Consider the following 14,417-nt stretch of genomic DNA (forward strand, 5'->3'; position numbering starts at 1 on the left):
GCCTCACCATCCACTCGTACAACTGCAACATAATGTCCCAGTTCCTGTACTCAGTGCCCTGACTGATGAAGGCCAGCGTGCTAAACGCCTTTTTCACCACCCTGTCCACCTGTGACACCGCTTTCAACGAACTATGCACTTGTACTCCTAGGTCCCTCTGTTCCATTATACTCCCTAGTGCCCTACCATTCATAGTATAAATCCTATGCTGGTTTGACTTTCCAAAATGCATCACCTCACACTTATCTGTATTGAAATCGATTTGCCACTCCTCAACTTCCCCAACTGATCAAGATCCCCCTGGAGTCTACGATAACCTTCTTCACTATCAACAATACCTCCTAATTTCGTGTTATCTGCAAACCTACTGATCAAGCCTTGTGCATTCATATCCAAATCATTGATATAAATAATGAATAACAAGGGTCCCAACACTGACCCCTGCAGCACACCACTCATCACCGGTCTCCATTCTGAGAAACAACCTTCAGCCACCACCCTCTGCTTCCTACCGCCGAGCCCAACTTTGAAACCACCTAACTAGCTCTCCCTGGATTCCATGGGACCTAACCTCCCAGATCAGCCTGCCGTGCGGGACCTTGTCGAAGGCCTTGCTAAAGTCCAAATGGACGCCACTGTCCATGGGTAGCTCTGTCCCCATGGTGCTGCAGTAACACCGCGATCTCAGACACAATGCTCTGGAGAAAAGCTGTGTGTGGCCTGGGAGGCGGTGATGGGAACTGCAGAGCTCTCGGGGGGGTCTGGATTCACCAATCCACCATGAGCCGCACTGCCGTCCCGTTACTTCACTGGACCCACGCTGGATACGGCCAACACATCCCCAGCCCAGACACCCAAGGACAGTGGTGCCTGTCCCCTCTCCTCATCCGCGTCTTTCTTGCAACCATCAGTGCACGTTGCTGGCAGGGAGAGTGCCCTGCCTCACAGCTCCAGTGACCTGGGTCCAATCCTGACCTTGGGCGCTGTGTGGAGTTTGCACATTCTCCCTGTGACCGTGTGGGTCCCCCAACCCTGGGTGCTCTGGTTCCCTCCCACATCCCAAGGAGGTGCAGGTTGGTAGGTTAATTGGCTGCTGTAAATTGTCCCTAGTGTGTGGGTGAGGGGTAGAATGAGGGGGTGGGGGGGGTGGGGGCAGAGAAAATGGGATTGGTGTAAATGGGCAGTTCACGGTCAGCACAGACTTGGTGGGCCGAAGGGCCTGTTTCTGTGCTGGATCTCTCTGTGACTCTGTGACTTGCTGCAATTGTTGTCAGCAGCTGCTCCCAATCGGCTGAGTGGACTGACTCATGCCACTTCCCGGACAGCGACGGGTTCCTGGCAGAGACTGACTTTCCCAGATACACACCCACGGCTGGCATAGACCACCAGCTTTTCCCGCAGTGTGGTTGGTGTGGGAGCCCTGGCCACAATCTTAGATCCCTTCAGAAACAAAGGAGTGTCTGCGCAGACATGTTTTCTCAGATGTATTTATTGAGGCTGGATGACGGCCAACGAAAACTCCTGCACTTTGTGTACAAGTTTTAGAAAAATTATTCAAGATGCATTAAAAAAAACTGGTAGAAAATATTGAAGATTTATGGAAGACCGATTTGCTGAACCTCTTACAGGCTGAAGAGGAGAGTGAGAGTCTCAGTCCTACACAACTGGAAGCTCTCTCAAAGGTACATTCCTGCCCCAACATTTAATATAGAGACTCGGTATAATGATCACATGCATGCTTGAATCCTTATAACAATTCCTTCCTTACAAAGATACCATGCTAAAAGTTCTCTAAGTAGAAAACGTCATCTTTACAAAATAGATACTGATCAACAGTTTTAATAAAGTACTAAAGTGCTGAAGTATATAAGGTGAAGTTAACAAGCAGTGAAGCGAATACAAAGATTGAACAATCAAATCCTGTGTGTGTTGGTTAGTCACTGATTCATCGTACACACTTCAGGCGACCCACAGCTGTGTTGCCGAGTACCTGGAATGCCTCAGTACCTAGGGACTTTACTATAATCTTCTTGCTCCACGTTCTTACACAGGCACATCGATAGGACCATTCCTAGCAACTGCAAACAGAGAGAGAGTCGCATTTTAACCAGAGGAAATGCAGCTTTTAGTTGGCAGCTTGTTGCATTTCTCCAACGGGTCCTGTACAGAGAAAACCTTGCGGTTGCAATGAGCTATTTGGGCAGCTGTTGTACGTACGCATTGTCCCGAAAAGCAACGTGTTGTTTGCTGTCCCTTGACAGCCTATGCATTTTGAAAGCTTGTTGGTGATATCAATGAGAAATGTCCTCTCCGAATTTACCCTGTGTGGCCCTCTAACAATCCTACATGTTTCAGTAATGTTGCCTCACATTCTTCTGAACACGGTAGTGTAGCAGTTAGCGTAACGCTATTACAGCACCAGTGACCCGGGTTCAATTCCCGCCGCTGTCTGTAAGTTCTCCCTGTGTCTGTGTGGGTTTCCTCCGGGTGCTCCGGTTTCCTCCCACATTCCAAAGACGTACAGGTTAGGAAGTCGTGGGCGTGCTATGTTGGCACCGGAAGCGTGGCGACACTTGCGGGCTGCCCCCAGAACACTCTATGCAAAGGATGCATTTCACTGTGTGTTTCGATGTACATGTGAGCCAATCCCCTATCTCTGCCAAAATGTCACTGCTAACGCCGTGGGCTCTCATGACTTCAACTTCTCTCCCTCCCCTCACCTTCCCTCCCCCTCTCCTCTCACCCCCTCTCACCCTCATCTTCACTCTTACCCCATTTTCCCTCTCCCCTACCCTCCAACCCCCTCCCCTCACCTCCCCCTCCTTACCCCCCTCTCCTTCCCCTCCCCTCCCTCTCTTTCTCCTCTCTCTTTCTCCTTCCCCCCTCCTTCCCCCTCTCCCTCCCCTCCCCTCTGTTGGACACGCAAACCTTCAGGATCCCTCCAAGCCAAGGGGCCTTCACTGCTGGGCCTGCTCACTGTTGTTGTGTTCGGAGCAGCTGGAGGAAGTTCCCTGGCCTGGAGAAGACCGTCTCCTTGGCTCCCGCACGTGGTTTCGAGAGAAGGGGTAATGAAGAGCATGTTTGCAAATTCCTTTCCTCGACAGAATTCAGTAACACAATCCACAACAGAGGGGATGCGGCCTCAGTGTGAGTGATATATTAGTTTGTTTGCTCGCTGGGAGGGATGGGGACTGACTGCCATCTCCCGAGAGGAGCGCTGAGGGTCCAGGCGAGAGGGAAGGGTGAGGGTCTGCCTACCTCGATCACTGCCACTCCGATACACACACCAAAGATCAGGCCGATGTTGCTGTAGAGCCACTCCTCGACGCTGGAGACACAGCCCTGGGGCAAGCAAAGGGGAGAAGGCTGTAGAGGGGGGAACTCTGACTGGGTCCACGCACCCTGGGGTGCAAATCACCCGCTGGGTGTCATCTGGGGCCCAGTGACCGCGTGGAGGCACATCCCACCTCCCCGACAGCCTGGACCACACTCCGGCCATTGCCCACCTCCCCAAACCTCCCCTCCCCTCCCCCACACCCCTCCCTTCTTACACACCTGCTTCACAGATACCCCTCCCCTACCTGTCCACCATCCTAATACCCCCCCCACCCACCTCTGCATCCTTCAGTCCCCTCCCTCTCCTACAGCCCCCAACCACCCCCCCACCACCACCTCAGCCCACAGAAAGCTGACCCCACTCCCTCACTCCCTCCTGACCACCGAGCAGGTCCCCGGGGCTGGATCGGGTGCGGGTGGGGTGGGGGGGGCTCCAGATGCCTCTGAGTTCCCGTCAGGGACCCGTTTCCCGCAGGAGTCCAGCCACACGGGGTCCTCGGCCTGACTGCGGTGGGGGTGGAGTCCTCTCCCTGGGATGAGGCATTGAAACACCACCACCCACCACCCTCCCCCCCCCCCCCGCCAGTGCAGGCTGCAACACGGCTGGACTTCCCTCTTCTCCTCCTCACTCCCCCTCCCTCTTCACTCCCCTTCCTCCCTCCCCCTCCTTGTCCTTGCCCTCCTTCCCTCTCCCTCCCCCGCTCTGCCTCGAGGAGGGGTTGCGGACACCCCAATGCATGGTTCACCTGGGCCTGGCCTCAGGCCACCCTCCTGAGGGACTGCCCCGTGGTCCCCAGAGGCTGCGGTGGGTGTCCCCAGAAGCCTACAGCCTCACAGGAGCTGGCAGATCCGTCCCCATCCATCCTACCCCACCTCGCCCCAGGTCTCCCAAACACTCGACTGCACGCAGAGAGTGCCAGGCGTCTGTAACCCAGGGAGCCTCTGTACTTCTGTCAGGGACCCCACCTCAGCCTCCTTCGCTCCAGGGAAAACAAGCCCAGCCTCTCCGAGCTCTCCAATCCACTGATCCAGGTACCATCCCGGTGAATCCCCTCGGCACTCCCTCTGCCTCCCGGCAGCGCGGTGACCAGAACTGCACACGGCTGCTCCAACTGCAGCCCAACCAGTGCTTTGTAAAGTTGACTCTTTATATTCCGGAGAGTCTTACATTCCGAGAACGGGGAAGGATCTGGAACCAGCACACAGACCAAGAACTTCTCACTGTTTTGTTTGTTCTTCATCAAGAGACAAACTTCGCGTGGGTTTAACATCTGAACATTTTTATTAACCAACACCAGAGTGGCTTGCTTTTCCTCTCTTTTTACAGCCACCCGATGTGACCCCTTGCATTGCCTACTGGGAACTGTAGTTCTTTGTTATACCTACATAATAACACACTCACCACGTCCAGCGGCCCAGGAAGCTCTGGGCAAGGAGTCTGCAGGAGAGGCGAGGTTAGTGCCCAGGCCGGTGTTGGGGGGACCAGGCCGGAGGCCTCCCTACAGTGTGGCTGGGTCATCCCAGCCGCTCGACACAAAGCACCCGCCGCCTTCGGCATCTCTCTGCCGCATCGACTGCACAACGCACTGCAGTTCATCACCCAGGCTTCTCCGACCAAACCCACCTGCTCCTCCACCGCCCAGAACAAGGGCAGTAGGTGTGGGGAGGGGAGCGGTTCCCTGCCAAATCACCTGCCGCCCTGATGTGGAAGGGTTTCACCGGACCTTCTGTGTTATTATGTCGTTCTAATAAAGAACTACAGTTCCCAGTAGGCAATGCAAGGGGTCACATGGGGGAGCAGGGAATAGTGGCTGTGAAAAGTGAGGGAAAGCCAGCCAGCCTGGTGTTGGTTAATAAAATGTTCAGATGTCTCTTGAGGAAGAACAAACATAACATGGTGTCAGAAGTGGGAATCGAACCCACAACCTTCCTCGTCCACTGGGGTCCAACTCCCAGAGCTGGCCGAGGGAGCCCCCTCACCGCAGCGGCTTGAGAAGGCAGCTCACCTTCCTGGGGGGGCAGTAAAAATGAAGCACACGGCCCGGGAGGGTGGAGCAGAGCCAGCGGGCACCGAGGGTTGTCCGGTGAGGCGGAGGAGAACACGGGGGCTACCGTTTTGGAAGATTTCCCGTGGGGATCTCGGTCTCCGGGGAGAGGGAAAGCAGGAGAGTGTGGGGGAGAGCGGACTCGATCCGTGCGCCGCCTCCCGCCCCCTGCACGGGGAAGGGGGGCCGGAGGGGGTGCAGGGTGGTCGGTGCCAAGGAGCAGAGGTGGGCACAGAGAGCACTGTGCCAGTGGTGGAGTCTGGCGCACCGGTTTTCTCGTGCCCTGCTGCCCAGGGATCTGGCCACACACAGTCCCACCCCAGATCATCTCGCAGGAAGGACATGGGCTGGTGCACTGGAGCCGGGGGTCCAGCACAGCGGGCGGGCTAATGAGAAGAGGGTCTCTGGAGCTGAAACGGGCTCAGGTTCCAGTGAGCAGACAGTCCAGAGGCTGCTGGAGGCTCCTGCAAACACCTAACGGCAGGGGGAATCCCAACACCAGGCCGGCTCAGGCCGAGCTGTGGCCGGTCACCGACGGTGGGCATCTGTGGGGGGGGGCCACCCAGTATCCACGGCGGCCGAGGGATGAGGGCAACGGAAGGGGCAGGGGGTGGAGGAGGGGTGAGGGATGAGGGGAGTGGAGGGCGGCGGGAGACCGAGGGAGACACAGGACTGAGGGCGAGGAAGGATGGGAGGTGGGCGGTGGTTTCCGGTGCTGCAGGGTCTGGCCTGGGGAGGCAGTGGGGGGTGGGATGAGTGGTGGAGGGTTGAGGTTGCAGGAGGGCGGAGGGAGGTTTCTGGTGCCACAGGGTTTGGGCTGGAGAGGGTTGAGGGCCGAGGGATGAGAGTGAGGGGAGGGTCAGGGGGTGAAGGGAGGTCGCTGGTGCTGGGGGCTCTGGGCTGAAGGGGGGGGGGCCCAGTGCACACTCCCGTTACACCAGGGCCGCGCGGGCTGGCACCCTTGGTTTCCCCAGTCGCCCTGCCGGGGCAGGCTCACTCACCTTGTCGTACGGCGTGACCTCCTTGCAGAAACCCGTCTCGGGCATCGTGTCGTTGTCCTTCCTCTGGTGGCAGGAGCAGGGGTAGAGGGTCCCCGAGCTGTTCCTGATCACCAGGTTCTCCGTCCAGTTTGCGGGGCCCATCCAACCGCAGCAGTGGAGCTGAGGGAGTGAGCAAACACCTCCTGTGGGAACTGCAGCAACAGTGCGCAAAGTCTACAGCACTCGGCATTCCCCACCGCCTGGCCAGTGAAGAGTTAAATACTCACACACTGGGGGAGGGGAGGAAGGTTTAAAGTCACCAGTCAGGCAGAGGTTGTAAATCAGAGGGGTTAAAGTACCAACATGTGATGAAAGGATTAAAAATTAACACTGCGGGCAGGGTTAACTCTTTCACTTAGCGTAATGCTTTACAGCGCCAGCGACCCGGGTTCAAATCCGGCCGCTGTCTGTAAGGAGTTTGTATGTTCTCCCCAGGTCTGTGTGGGTTTCCTCCGGGTGCTCCGGTTTCCTCCCACATTCCAAAGACGTACAGGTTAGGAAGTTGTGGGCGACACTTGCGGGCTGCCCCCAGAACACTCTAAGCAAAAGATGCATTTCACTGTGTGTTTCGATGTACATGTGACTAATAAAGAAATCTTATCTCATCTCACTGGCAGAGCAGTGTGGGATTAATTCTTCTCTGTCTTCCCATAGCCTGCTCCTCGTCCCCATTTGTGTCTGTCCTCCCCCTCCTGTTCTCCCCTCCTGTGGGCATCTGGGCACGTTGTGGTTCTTGGGCCTCCGGACACTGCCTTCCAACTATGTCAGATAACCTGCCCTCGCTGTTCGTGATACTCCCAGCTTCCGATTTTGTTTGAGATTCCCAGCCACGGGGCAGTGCTCCTGCATCTCCCAGCTCTCTGAGACCACCCTCGCTCGTCCCCCTCCGTGCCGAGGTTCGCAGGCGTCCCTTGCCCCTCTCTCAGGACCCACGCGGAAAGTACCGTGTCAGCTGGACCCCCCACCCCACCAGTGAGAGACCTTCCCTCACTCACCTTCCTCTGGATGTAATCCCATGTGGCCCCAAAACTTTTGCCCTGGTTGTCCTGCGGGTTGTAGTTCACGATCATTTGATGAATAACATCAGCTATTTCTGCCTTCAGCTGGAAAGAAAGGCACAGGTTTCAGGGGCCGAGCTGGTGTTTAACCCTCCGAGGAACTGATTGGTGCTGGGTTGTGAGGCTCTCCTGGGAGCCCCTCGAGTCAAAGGGTCAAAGGCTGCCCTGTTGCAGCTGGCACACCACAGAACTGGCTGAGTGACCCGTGGGCCGAGGCACGCGAGGAAGCTGCGCACTTTGTGCTTACTCCACTGCCTTTGCGGTGACTGACCAGAGAGAGAACCGCGCCCGCCTGTCTGGACACCCAGCTGCAGCTGCCAACCGAGCCTTAGGGTGGACGTAGAGAGGGCGTTTTCATTAGTGGGAGAGTCCGGGACCCAAGGGCACAGCCTCAGAATAGAGGGATGTCCCTTTAGAACAGAGATGAGGAGGAATTTCTTCAGCCAGAGGGTGGTGAATCTGTGGAATCCGTCGCCAAGTCATTGGGTGTATTTACTGCAGAGATTGATGGGTTCTTGATTGGGAAGGGGGTTAAGGGTTAAGGGTTACGGGGAGAGGGCAAGAGAATGGGGTTGAGAACGCAAAATCAGCCACAATCGAATGGTGGAAGCAGACTCGATGGGCCGAATGGCCTAATTCTCCTCCAACGTCTTACAGTCTTTAGCCAAGAGCTCCATGTGATGCGGTTAATGTGACTGCTCGTGCAGAGGGCAGAGGTTTATACTGACAGGGTGGAGGGGGCTGGTGTGGGCCACGAATCCCAGATCTGTTACCCTATGTGGTGGATCCCACGTGAACCCACATTGCAGGTGTGAACGTTTACTTCCACTGACGTTGGGCGTGGAGGGAGGAGGGAGTGGGATCGGGATTTGTTCCCCTGGAGTGGAGGAGGCTGAGGGGAGACCTGACCGAGTTAAGCAACATTGCGAGGGGGATAGACAGTGTAGATATTTCACATCTTTCTCCCCTAAAACAAGAGGACGTGGGTTTAAATGAGGAGGAGGAAGTTTACAACGGGTGAAAAACACGACGATGCTGGAGGAACTCAGCAGGCCAGGCAGCATCCGTGGAGAAAAGCAGGTGGTCAACATTTCGGGTCAGGACCCTTCTTCAGGACTGAAGATAGGAAAAGGGGAAGCCCGATATATAGGAGGGAAAAGCAGGGCAGTGATAGGTGGACAGGAGAGGGGAGGTGGGGTGGGCACAGGGTGGTGATAGGTAGATGCAGGTAAGAGATGGTGATGGGCAGGTGTGGGGGAGAAGGGCAGAGCAGACCCACTGGGGGACGGGTCAAAGGTAAGGAGGGGGAAAGGGGGGGTTGAAAAAAGAGAGGCTAGGAAAGGGAAGAAGAGGAGAGTTGGCGGGGGGGGGGGATTACCTAAAGTGGGAGAATTCAATGTTCACGCCATCAGGCTGCAAGGTTCCCAGACGGAAAATGAGGTGCTGATCTACATTCCAGATTCCAGCATCTGCAGTCCTTTGTTTCTCTTGTTTACGGCGGGTCTTGGGGGGTGGGGAGATTTTCCCCCCCCACAGACGGTGGCTGGAATCTGAAACCCACTGTCCGAGGAGGAGGTGGTGGAGAGAGAGAGAGAGAGAGAGAGAGATAGAGAGAGAGAGACCCTCACAGCATTCGAGTAGCCGCTGGGTGAGAATTGTTCAGCGCAACACCCCACCCCCGGGCTGCTGAGCCCACCGGGAGGGGGGAAAGGAGCAATTTGAGTCAGTCGGAGAGGGAGGAGTGTGGGAGGTGTAGGTCGAGGGGGAAGAGAGGAGGAAGGGGGGGACAGGAAGGGGAGTCAGGCACGGGGGGGGAGGAGGGAGTAGGATGAAGAGCAGGAGTTTGGGAGGAGGGGAGGGGAGAGGAGGGGGAGGAGGGGGGAGCTGGGCAGGGAGCGAACGAAGAGGGAAGGAGGAGGGGATATGGTAGGAAGAGGAGGAGCGGAGGGCAGGAGGGAGGAGGAGGGGCAGGGTGAGGAGGGGGCGGGAGATGGAGGGGCAGGAGGAGGAGGGACGATGATGTGAGGTGGGAGGAGGTAGGAGGGGGGCGAGAGGAGGAGGTGAGGAGGTAGGAGGGGGCGAGAGGTGAGGGCGGGGTGAGGAAGGGGTGCAATGAATAGACGGGGGACACGGTATCCCACTCAAGGGCCTCTGCTTTCCCCAGGAGGGATGATTGCGGCCAGCGGGATGGGCTGGGGTGGCAGCGGGTGGTACACCTACAGGATACCCTGCGCCCACCACCTGACTAACCCCCCGCCGCCCACCCACACCCTGAGGGAAGTACCAACCTCCAGGAGGGAGAGGCCGGGTATTCCGGGCAACACTGCTCCCACAACGAATGCTGCTCGCGGGATCGCACTGTGCAGATGGCGGCACCAGCGCCGTTCATTACAGACGAACTCAGGGACATTGAGGCTATATATAAAACGTCCCGCAGCCGAGCAGGAGACATAACAGCAGACAGGAAGTATAGAGGCTGCATTCCTCATACTGGGAGCTTGTTCAAAGATTAACAGATGGGGAAAAGCTGTCGGAAATGTGCGGATCTATCCCAGCGAGCTGCCTGGGACCGGGTCTGGTTAGAACACAGCCTTGGCTCCTGGTCCCTGTTCCTGGGGAAGGTTCCAGGCTCATGTACTGGCAGCACTCCCCATCCCTGGCCCGTCTCCAGCTTCGGAAAACTAAATCATCCCCAGGTCACTCCGCAGAAGTCAGAGCCACGTGTCCAAGGTGACGGAGGCTGTGAAGGAGCATTGTTTAGTTTTATTTTTGGGAGCTGAGCATCACTGGTCGAGGCCAGAGCTTATCGCCGGTAGAAATGGAAAATTCCAGCAGCTCAGGCAGCGTCCATGGAGAGGGAAACGGTTGACGTTTCCCCACCAGAGCCCCTTTGTCAGAACAAACCCCGGTGGAGGGTGGCGGACATGAAACGTTAACCCAGCTTCTCTCCCCGCAGGTGCTGCCTGACCTGCTGAGTGTTTCCGGCATTTCCTGCTCAGATTTCCAGCATCTGCAGGGTTTTTGATCAGTAATTATTGCCCATTTCCTCACTGCACCTGAACTGGGGCCACCTGCTGTGGCTGTTCAGGGGACATTTAGGAATCAGCCCCACTGGTGATGTCGGGAGATTTCCGATGTCCAGATGGCTCTGTACAACAACTTGGCAGGTCTGTGGTCAGATACCACTGACTAATCCTTCTCCAATTCCTGATTATTAACGGAATTTAAACTCCGCAGCTGCGGTGGTGGGATTTGAACTCACACCTCCGCAGTGGTAGCTCAGCGGCCAGGAGTACTAGCCCGCTGTACTACCGCTGTGCCAATACAAGTTGCCTGTGGGGAACGGGTCAGTAGACAGAAGAACTCCCCCTGCCCCAGAGAGAACCAGAACTGGGAGAAGGGGAGGTTGGGTAGGTGGGAGAGAGAGAATCTGACGATTTACTGACGGGACAAGGCGAGGATGTGGCTCTGGATCACCCCGAGGTCCTCATTGGTTTGTTCCTGCGCCTCCCAACCCCTCCAGCTGCTGGATTGGCGGTTAAGCCACCTGTGGGGATGTCTGCCCAGGTCACACCACCGGTGGGGCTGGACCTCATCCACATCCCAGCACTGGAAGCCACCCTTGGAGCACAGGCTGGTGACCCCTCACACACACGCACACACTCGCACACACGTATGCACATGCTCACACATGTATTTGTACACGCACACACACATATGCACACACATGCAGATGCACACACACAAATGCACACACACATACACAGTCTAGCCCAGCTTCTCCAGCCACGTTGGGTCCTCTCCCCAGCCCTCTGAAGCTCGCGAACATGGCCAGCGACTCACCGCGTCTCTCTGGAGGTAGATTAGGACTCCAGCGGTGATCTGTGCAATCAGGATTAGCAGCAAGCAGGTGAAGTACTGGAAAATAAGACTGCCCGTGAGAACAAACCCCGAGCCCCAGGGCAGGGTCGGGACGTCGCAGTCGGTAGAAGGGAGACGGTGTCAACATGTCGATCCGGCCCCAGTGCTTTTGCAACCACTTCCCAACTTCCGCTTTACCCCCAGCCAGAGGATCACGGGCCGCAGTGGGATTTCTTCCAGCTGACCGTCTTCCGAAAGGGAATCATTCTGCACGGAAATGCCTTCGGCCAACGCAGCACCGAGTGCAGTGAGGGGTGGGCTCAGAGACCTCCTATGGTGGGGCAGGCGGGCACGAGCTCCTTCCAGATCTACAGGGGCGGGGCGGAGAGGGGAGGGGAGGGGCCCCTACACTCTCCACCTCTGACAGGGGTGAGCAGGGCCTCTGCCGCCAGACACAGGGGAACGACACCCCTGCCCCGTCGACTTGCCTCAGCACCCACGGGTGTTTGGATCGACTGCCTCCGAGCCCGTTGTACCCGGTCCGGCATTCCACGAGATCCCGGGCTGATCCAGCCCTCCAGGACAACCACCTCCCTGCACAGCCCCACACCATCCCCCACTCCAAGGCCTCGGGGGGGGGGGGGGGGGGGGGGGGGGGGAAGGCTCGTGTGGAGGGAGCCGACCCATGCCCCATGCTCCGATGGCACTCACCAGTCCCAGGAGGCACTTGACCTCGTTGACCGCTCCCAGGCAGCCGAGGAAGCCCATCAGCATGGTCACCGAGCCGACCCCCAGCAGGATGTAGGACCCGATCCTCAGCGCAGACGATGAGGACTCTGTGCGGGGGTGGGTGGAGGGAAACAGAGGCTCTTTTACCCACGGGGACACCACCGGCCGTTGCTGGGATGACCCACGGACCCTGGCTCGCTACACGACCCCTGACCCGGCCGCAGTCTTGCCCCTCCGCCTTTGCACCCATGACTCTCGTTCCAAACACGGAGACACCACCGATAACGTCACACCCCCACCACCCACCACCCCCCACCCACCCTGCTCCCACTCCACCCGGGGTCATGGGGGCGTTAGCAGAAAATCAGCAATGGTACTGACAGCCACGGCCAATCAGGCCCCACTGTCTCCACCAACGTACCTCTCCCCCCGTCCTGCCCCACAATACACCCCCTCCTGCCCCACAATACACCCCTCTCCCACTGTCCCACAAAACACCCCCTCCCACTGCCCCACGATACACCCCCCTCCCACTGCCCCACGATACACCCCTCCTGCCCTACAATTCACCCCTCTCCCACACTGACACACAGATACTCACGCAGGACAGCGATGAAGCTGGTGTTGTCGAGCAGAATCCACAGCCCGAAGCCCAGGATCACCGCACCCAGAATCTGCCCACACAAGTGAGAAAGGTGTTAGCCACATGGCCCGTTACCGTAGAAAAATAGGGTGTTAGCAACGTCGTGCACAATATCAGGCTGGGTCAGAGGTTGGGCCGATGGTGCAATCCCTGAGAAAGATGGAGGAGCCACTGACAGGGAGTGAGGGGGTCCCTGTATCTCCAGAGAGTGAGAGGTCCCTGTATCTCCAGAGAGTGAAGATCCCTGTACCTCCAGAGAATGAGGGGGTCCCTGTACCTCCAGAGAGTGAGGGGGTCCCTGTATCTCCGGAGAGTGAGGGGGTCCCTGTATCTCCGGAGAGTGAGGGGTCCCTGTATCTCCATGGAGGGGGCTGAGGAGGCAGTATCAGTGAGTAGCACCCAGAGTGAAAACCAACAAACTGCAGATGCTGGAAACACCCAGCAGGTCAGGCAGCATCTGTGGGGAGAGCAGATCCTCGTGTGGCTTCCACAGAGAGCATCGACGTTTCAATTGGAAGTGCCAATTTTCGGTGAGGGGGAATCTCCAACATTAATATACTGTGCCTGAGAGGACACATCCCCAACACTGATACACCCTCCCTGTGTGGAGACCACAAAAGGAACCCTCTCTCCTGCCAACGTTGATGTTCAGTCCCAATTTCACTCCTGCCTTAACTTCAACGCTTGGGAGGTTTTGCAAATCAATCAGCGCAAGGATCAGGTGAGTGTCCTTCCGGGGGAACCAGACAAATTCACCCTGAGTCGGTGCTCTGATGCGTGTTGACCTCCATGGTGTTTGGTCCAAGCCTCCAGTGTCCACGTTGCATTTGAGGAGAATGCGGGCCTCCGGACTGTGCTGGAGGTTGCGTTGTGGGCACATGTGTAGAGCGGCAACTGTGGAGGGAGGTCGCTGGTGTCACTGTTGCGAGGGACGGGGCAGGGCCTGTACTCCTAAAAGCCCGCGATGGACTGCGTGTGGGTCAAGGTGTGCGCGGGACTGCCGGCTGAGGACAGTGGGGTGAACTGGACGTCAGCTGTTCCCACGGCCAGGGATGCGGGAGAGTTTCAATGGCCTGTGTCCTCCATAAAGGAGTCGCCGACTCACTGGGCTCCTACCCACGGTGCTGTCCTGGGATCTGGCCTCAGTGGGACGGGCAGTGACGGGACGTGTCAGAACTGAGAGGACAGGGCTCAGGTCGAGGTTAGCAGGGGGTGTTCCTGGACACCCTACGTGCTGGGAGCAGGGCAACGGAACAGGATCCTCACCGCTGCCCTGGTTTGGCCACCGTCTCAGATTGATTCCAGATGCTTGGAATGGTGCCTGAGCTGCAGGTGTTGGGAATGCAGGATACAAGGTTAATGGCAGGACTCTTAGCAATATAGAGGAACAGAGGGATCTTGGGGTCCACGTCCATAGATCCCTCAAGGTTGCTGCGCAGGTCGATAGGGAAGCGTATGATGTGTTGGCCTTCATTAGTCGGGGTATTGAGTTCCAGAGCCACGAGGTAATGTTGCAGCTCTATAGAACTCTGGTCAGACCACACTTGGAGGATTGTGTTCAGTTCTGGTCGCTTCATTATAGGAAGGATGTGGAAGCTTTAGAGAGGGTGCAGAGGAGATTTACCAGGACGCTGCCTGGGTTGGAGAGCATGTCTTATGAGGATAGGTCGAGTGAGCTGGGGCTTTTCTCTTTGGAGAGGAGGAG

The 14,417-nt window shown here is 57.2% G+C and overlaps 1 protein-coding gene across 3 annotated transcripts in view; it reads right to left on the reverse strand.

Moving 5' to 3' along the window:
* Positions 1-1,473: 1,473 nt before the first annotated feature.
* cd82b (CD82 molecule b) overlaps positions 1,474-14,417 on the reverse strand; it is a 30,352-nt gene continuing 17,408 nt past the window's right edge. For all 3 annotated transcript variants that reach the window (XM_052029462.1, XM_052029464.1, XM_052029463.1), the window contains 7 exons: positions 12,671-12,743; positions 12,052-12,176; positions 11,323-11,397; positions 7,417-7,524; positions 6,383-6,541; positions 3,259-3,342; positions 1,474-2,078 (listed from right to left, as the gene is read on the reverse strand). In XM_052029462.1, the coding sequence (XP_051885422.1) occupies positions 2,001-2,078; positions 3,259-3,342; positions 6,383-6,541; positions 7,417-7,524; positions 11,323-11,397; positions 12,052-12,176; positions 12,671-12,743 (702 nt within the window). In that variant the 3' untranslated portion in view covers positions 1,474-2,000. The remainder of the gene's footprint in view (positions 2,079-3,258; positions 3,343-6,382; positions 6,542-7,416; positions 7,525-11,322; positions 11,398-12,051; positions 12,177-12,670; positions 12,744-14,417) is intronic.

The sequence above is a fragment of the Pristis pectinata genome, chromosome 14 (genome assembly GCF_009764475.1).
Source record: "Pristis pectinata isolate sPriPec2 chromosome 14, sPriPec2.1.pri, whole genome shotgun sequence".
NCBI lineage: Eukaryota > Metazoa > Chordata > Chondrichthyes > Rhinopristiformes > Pristidae > Pristis > Pristis pectinata.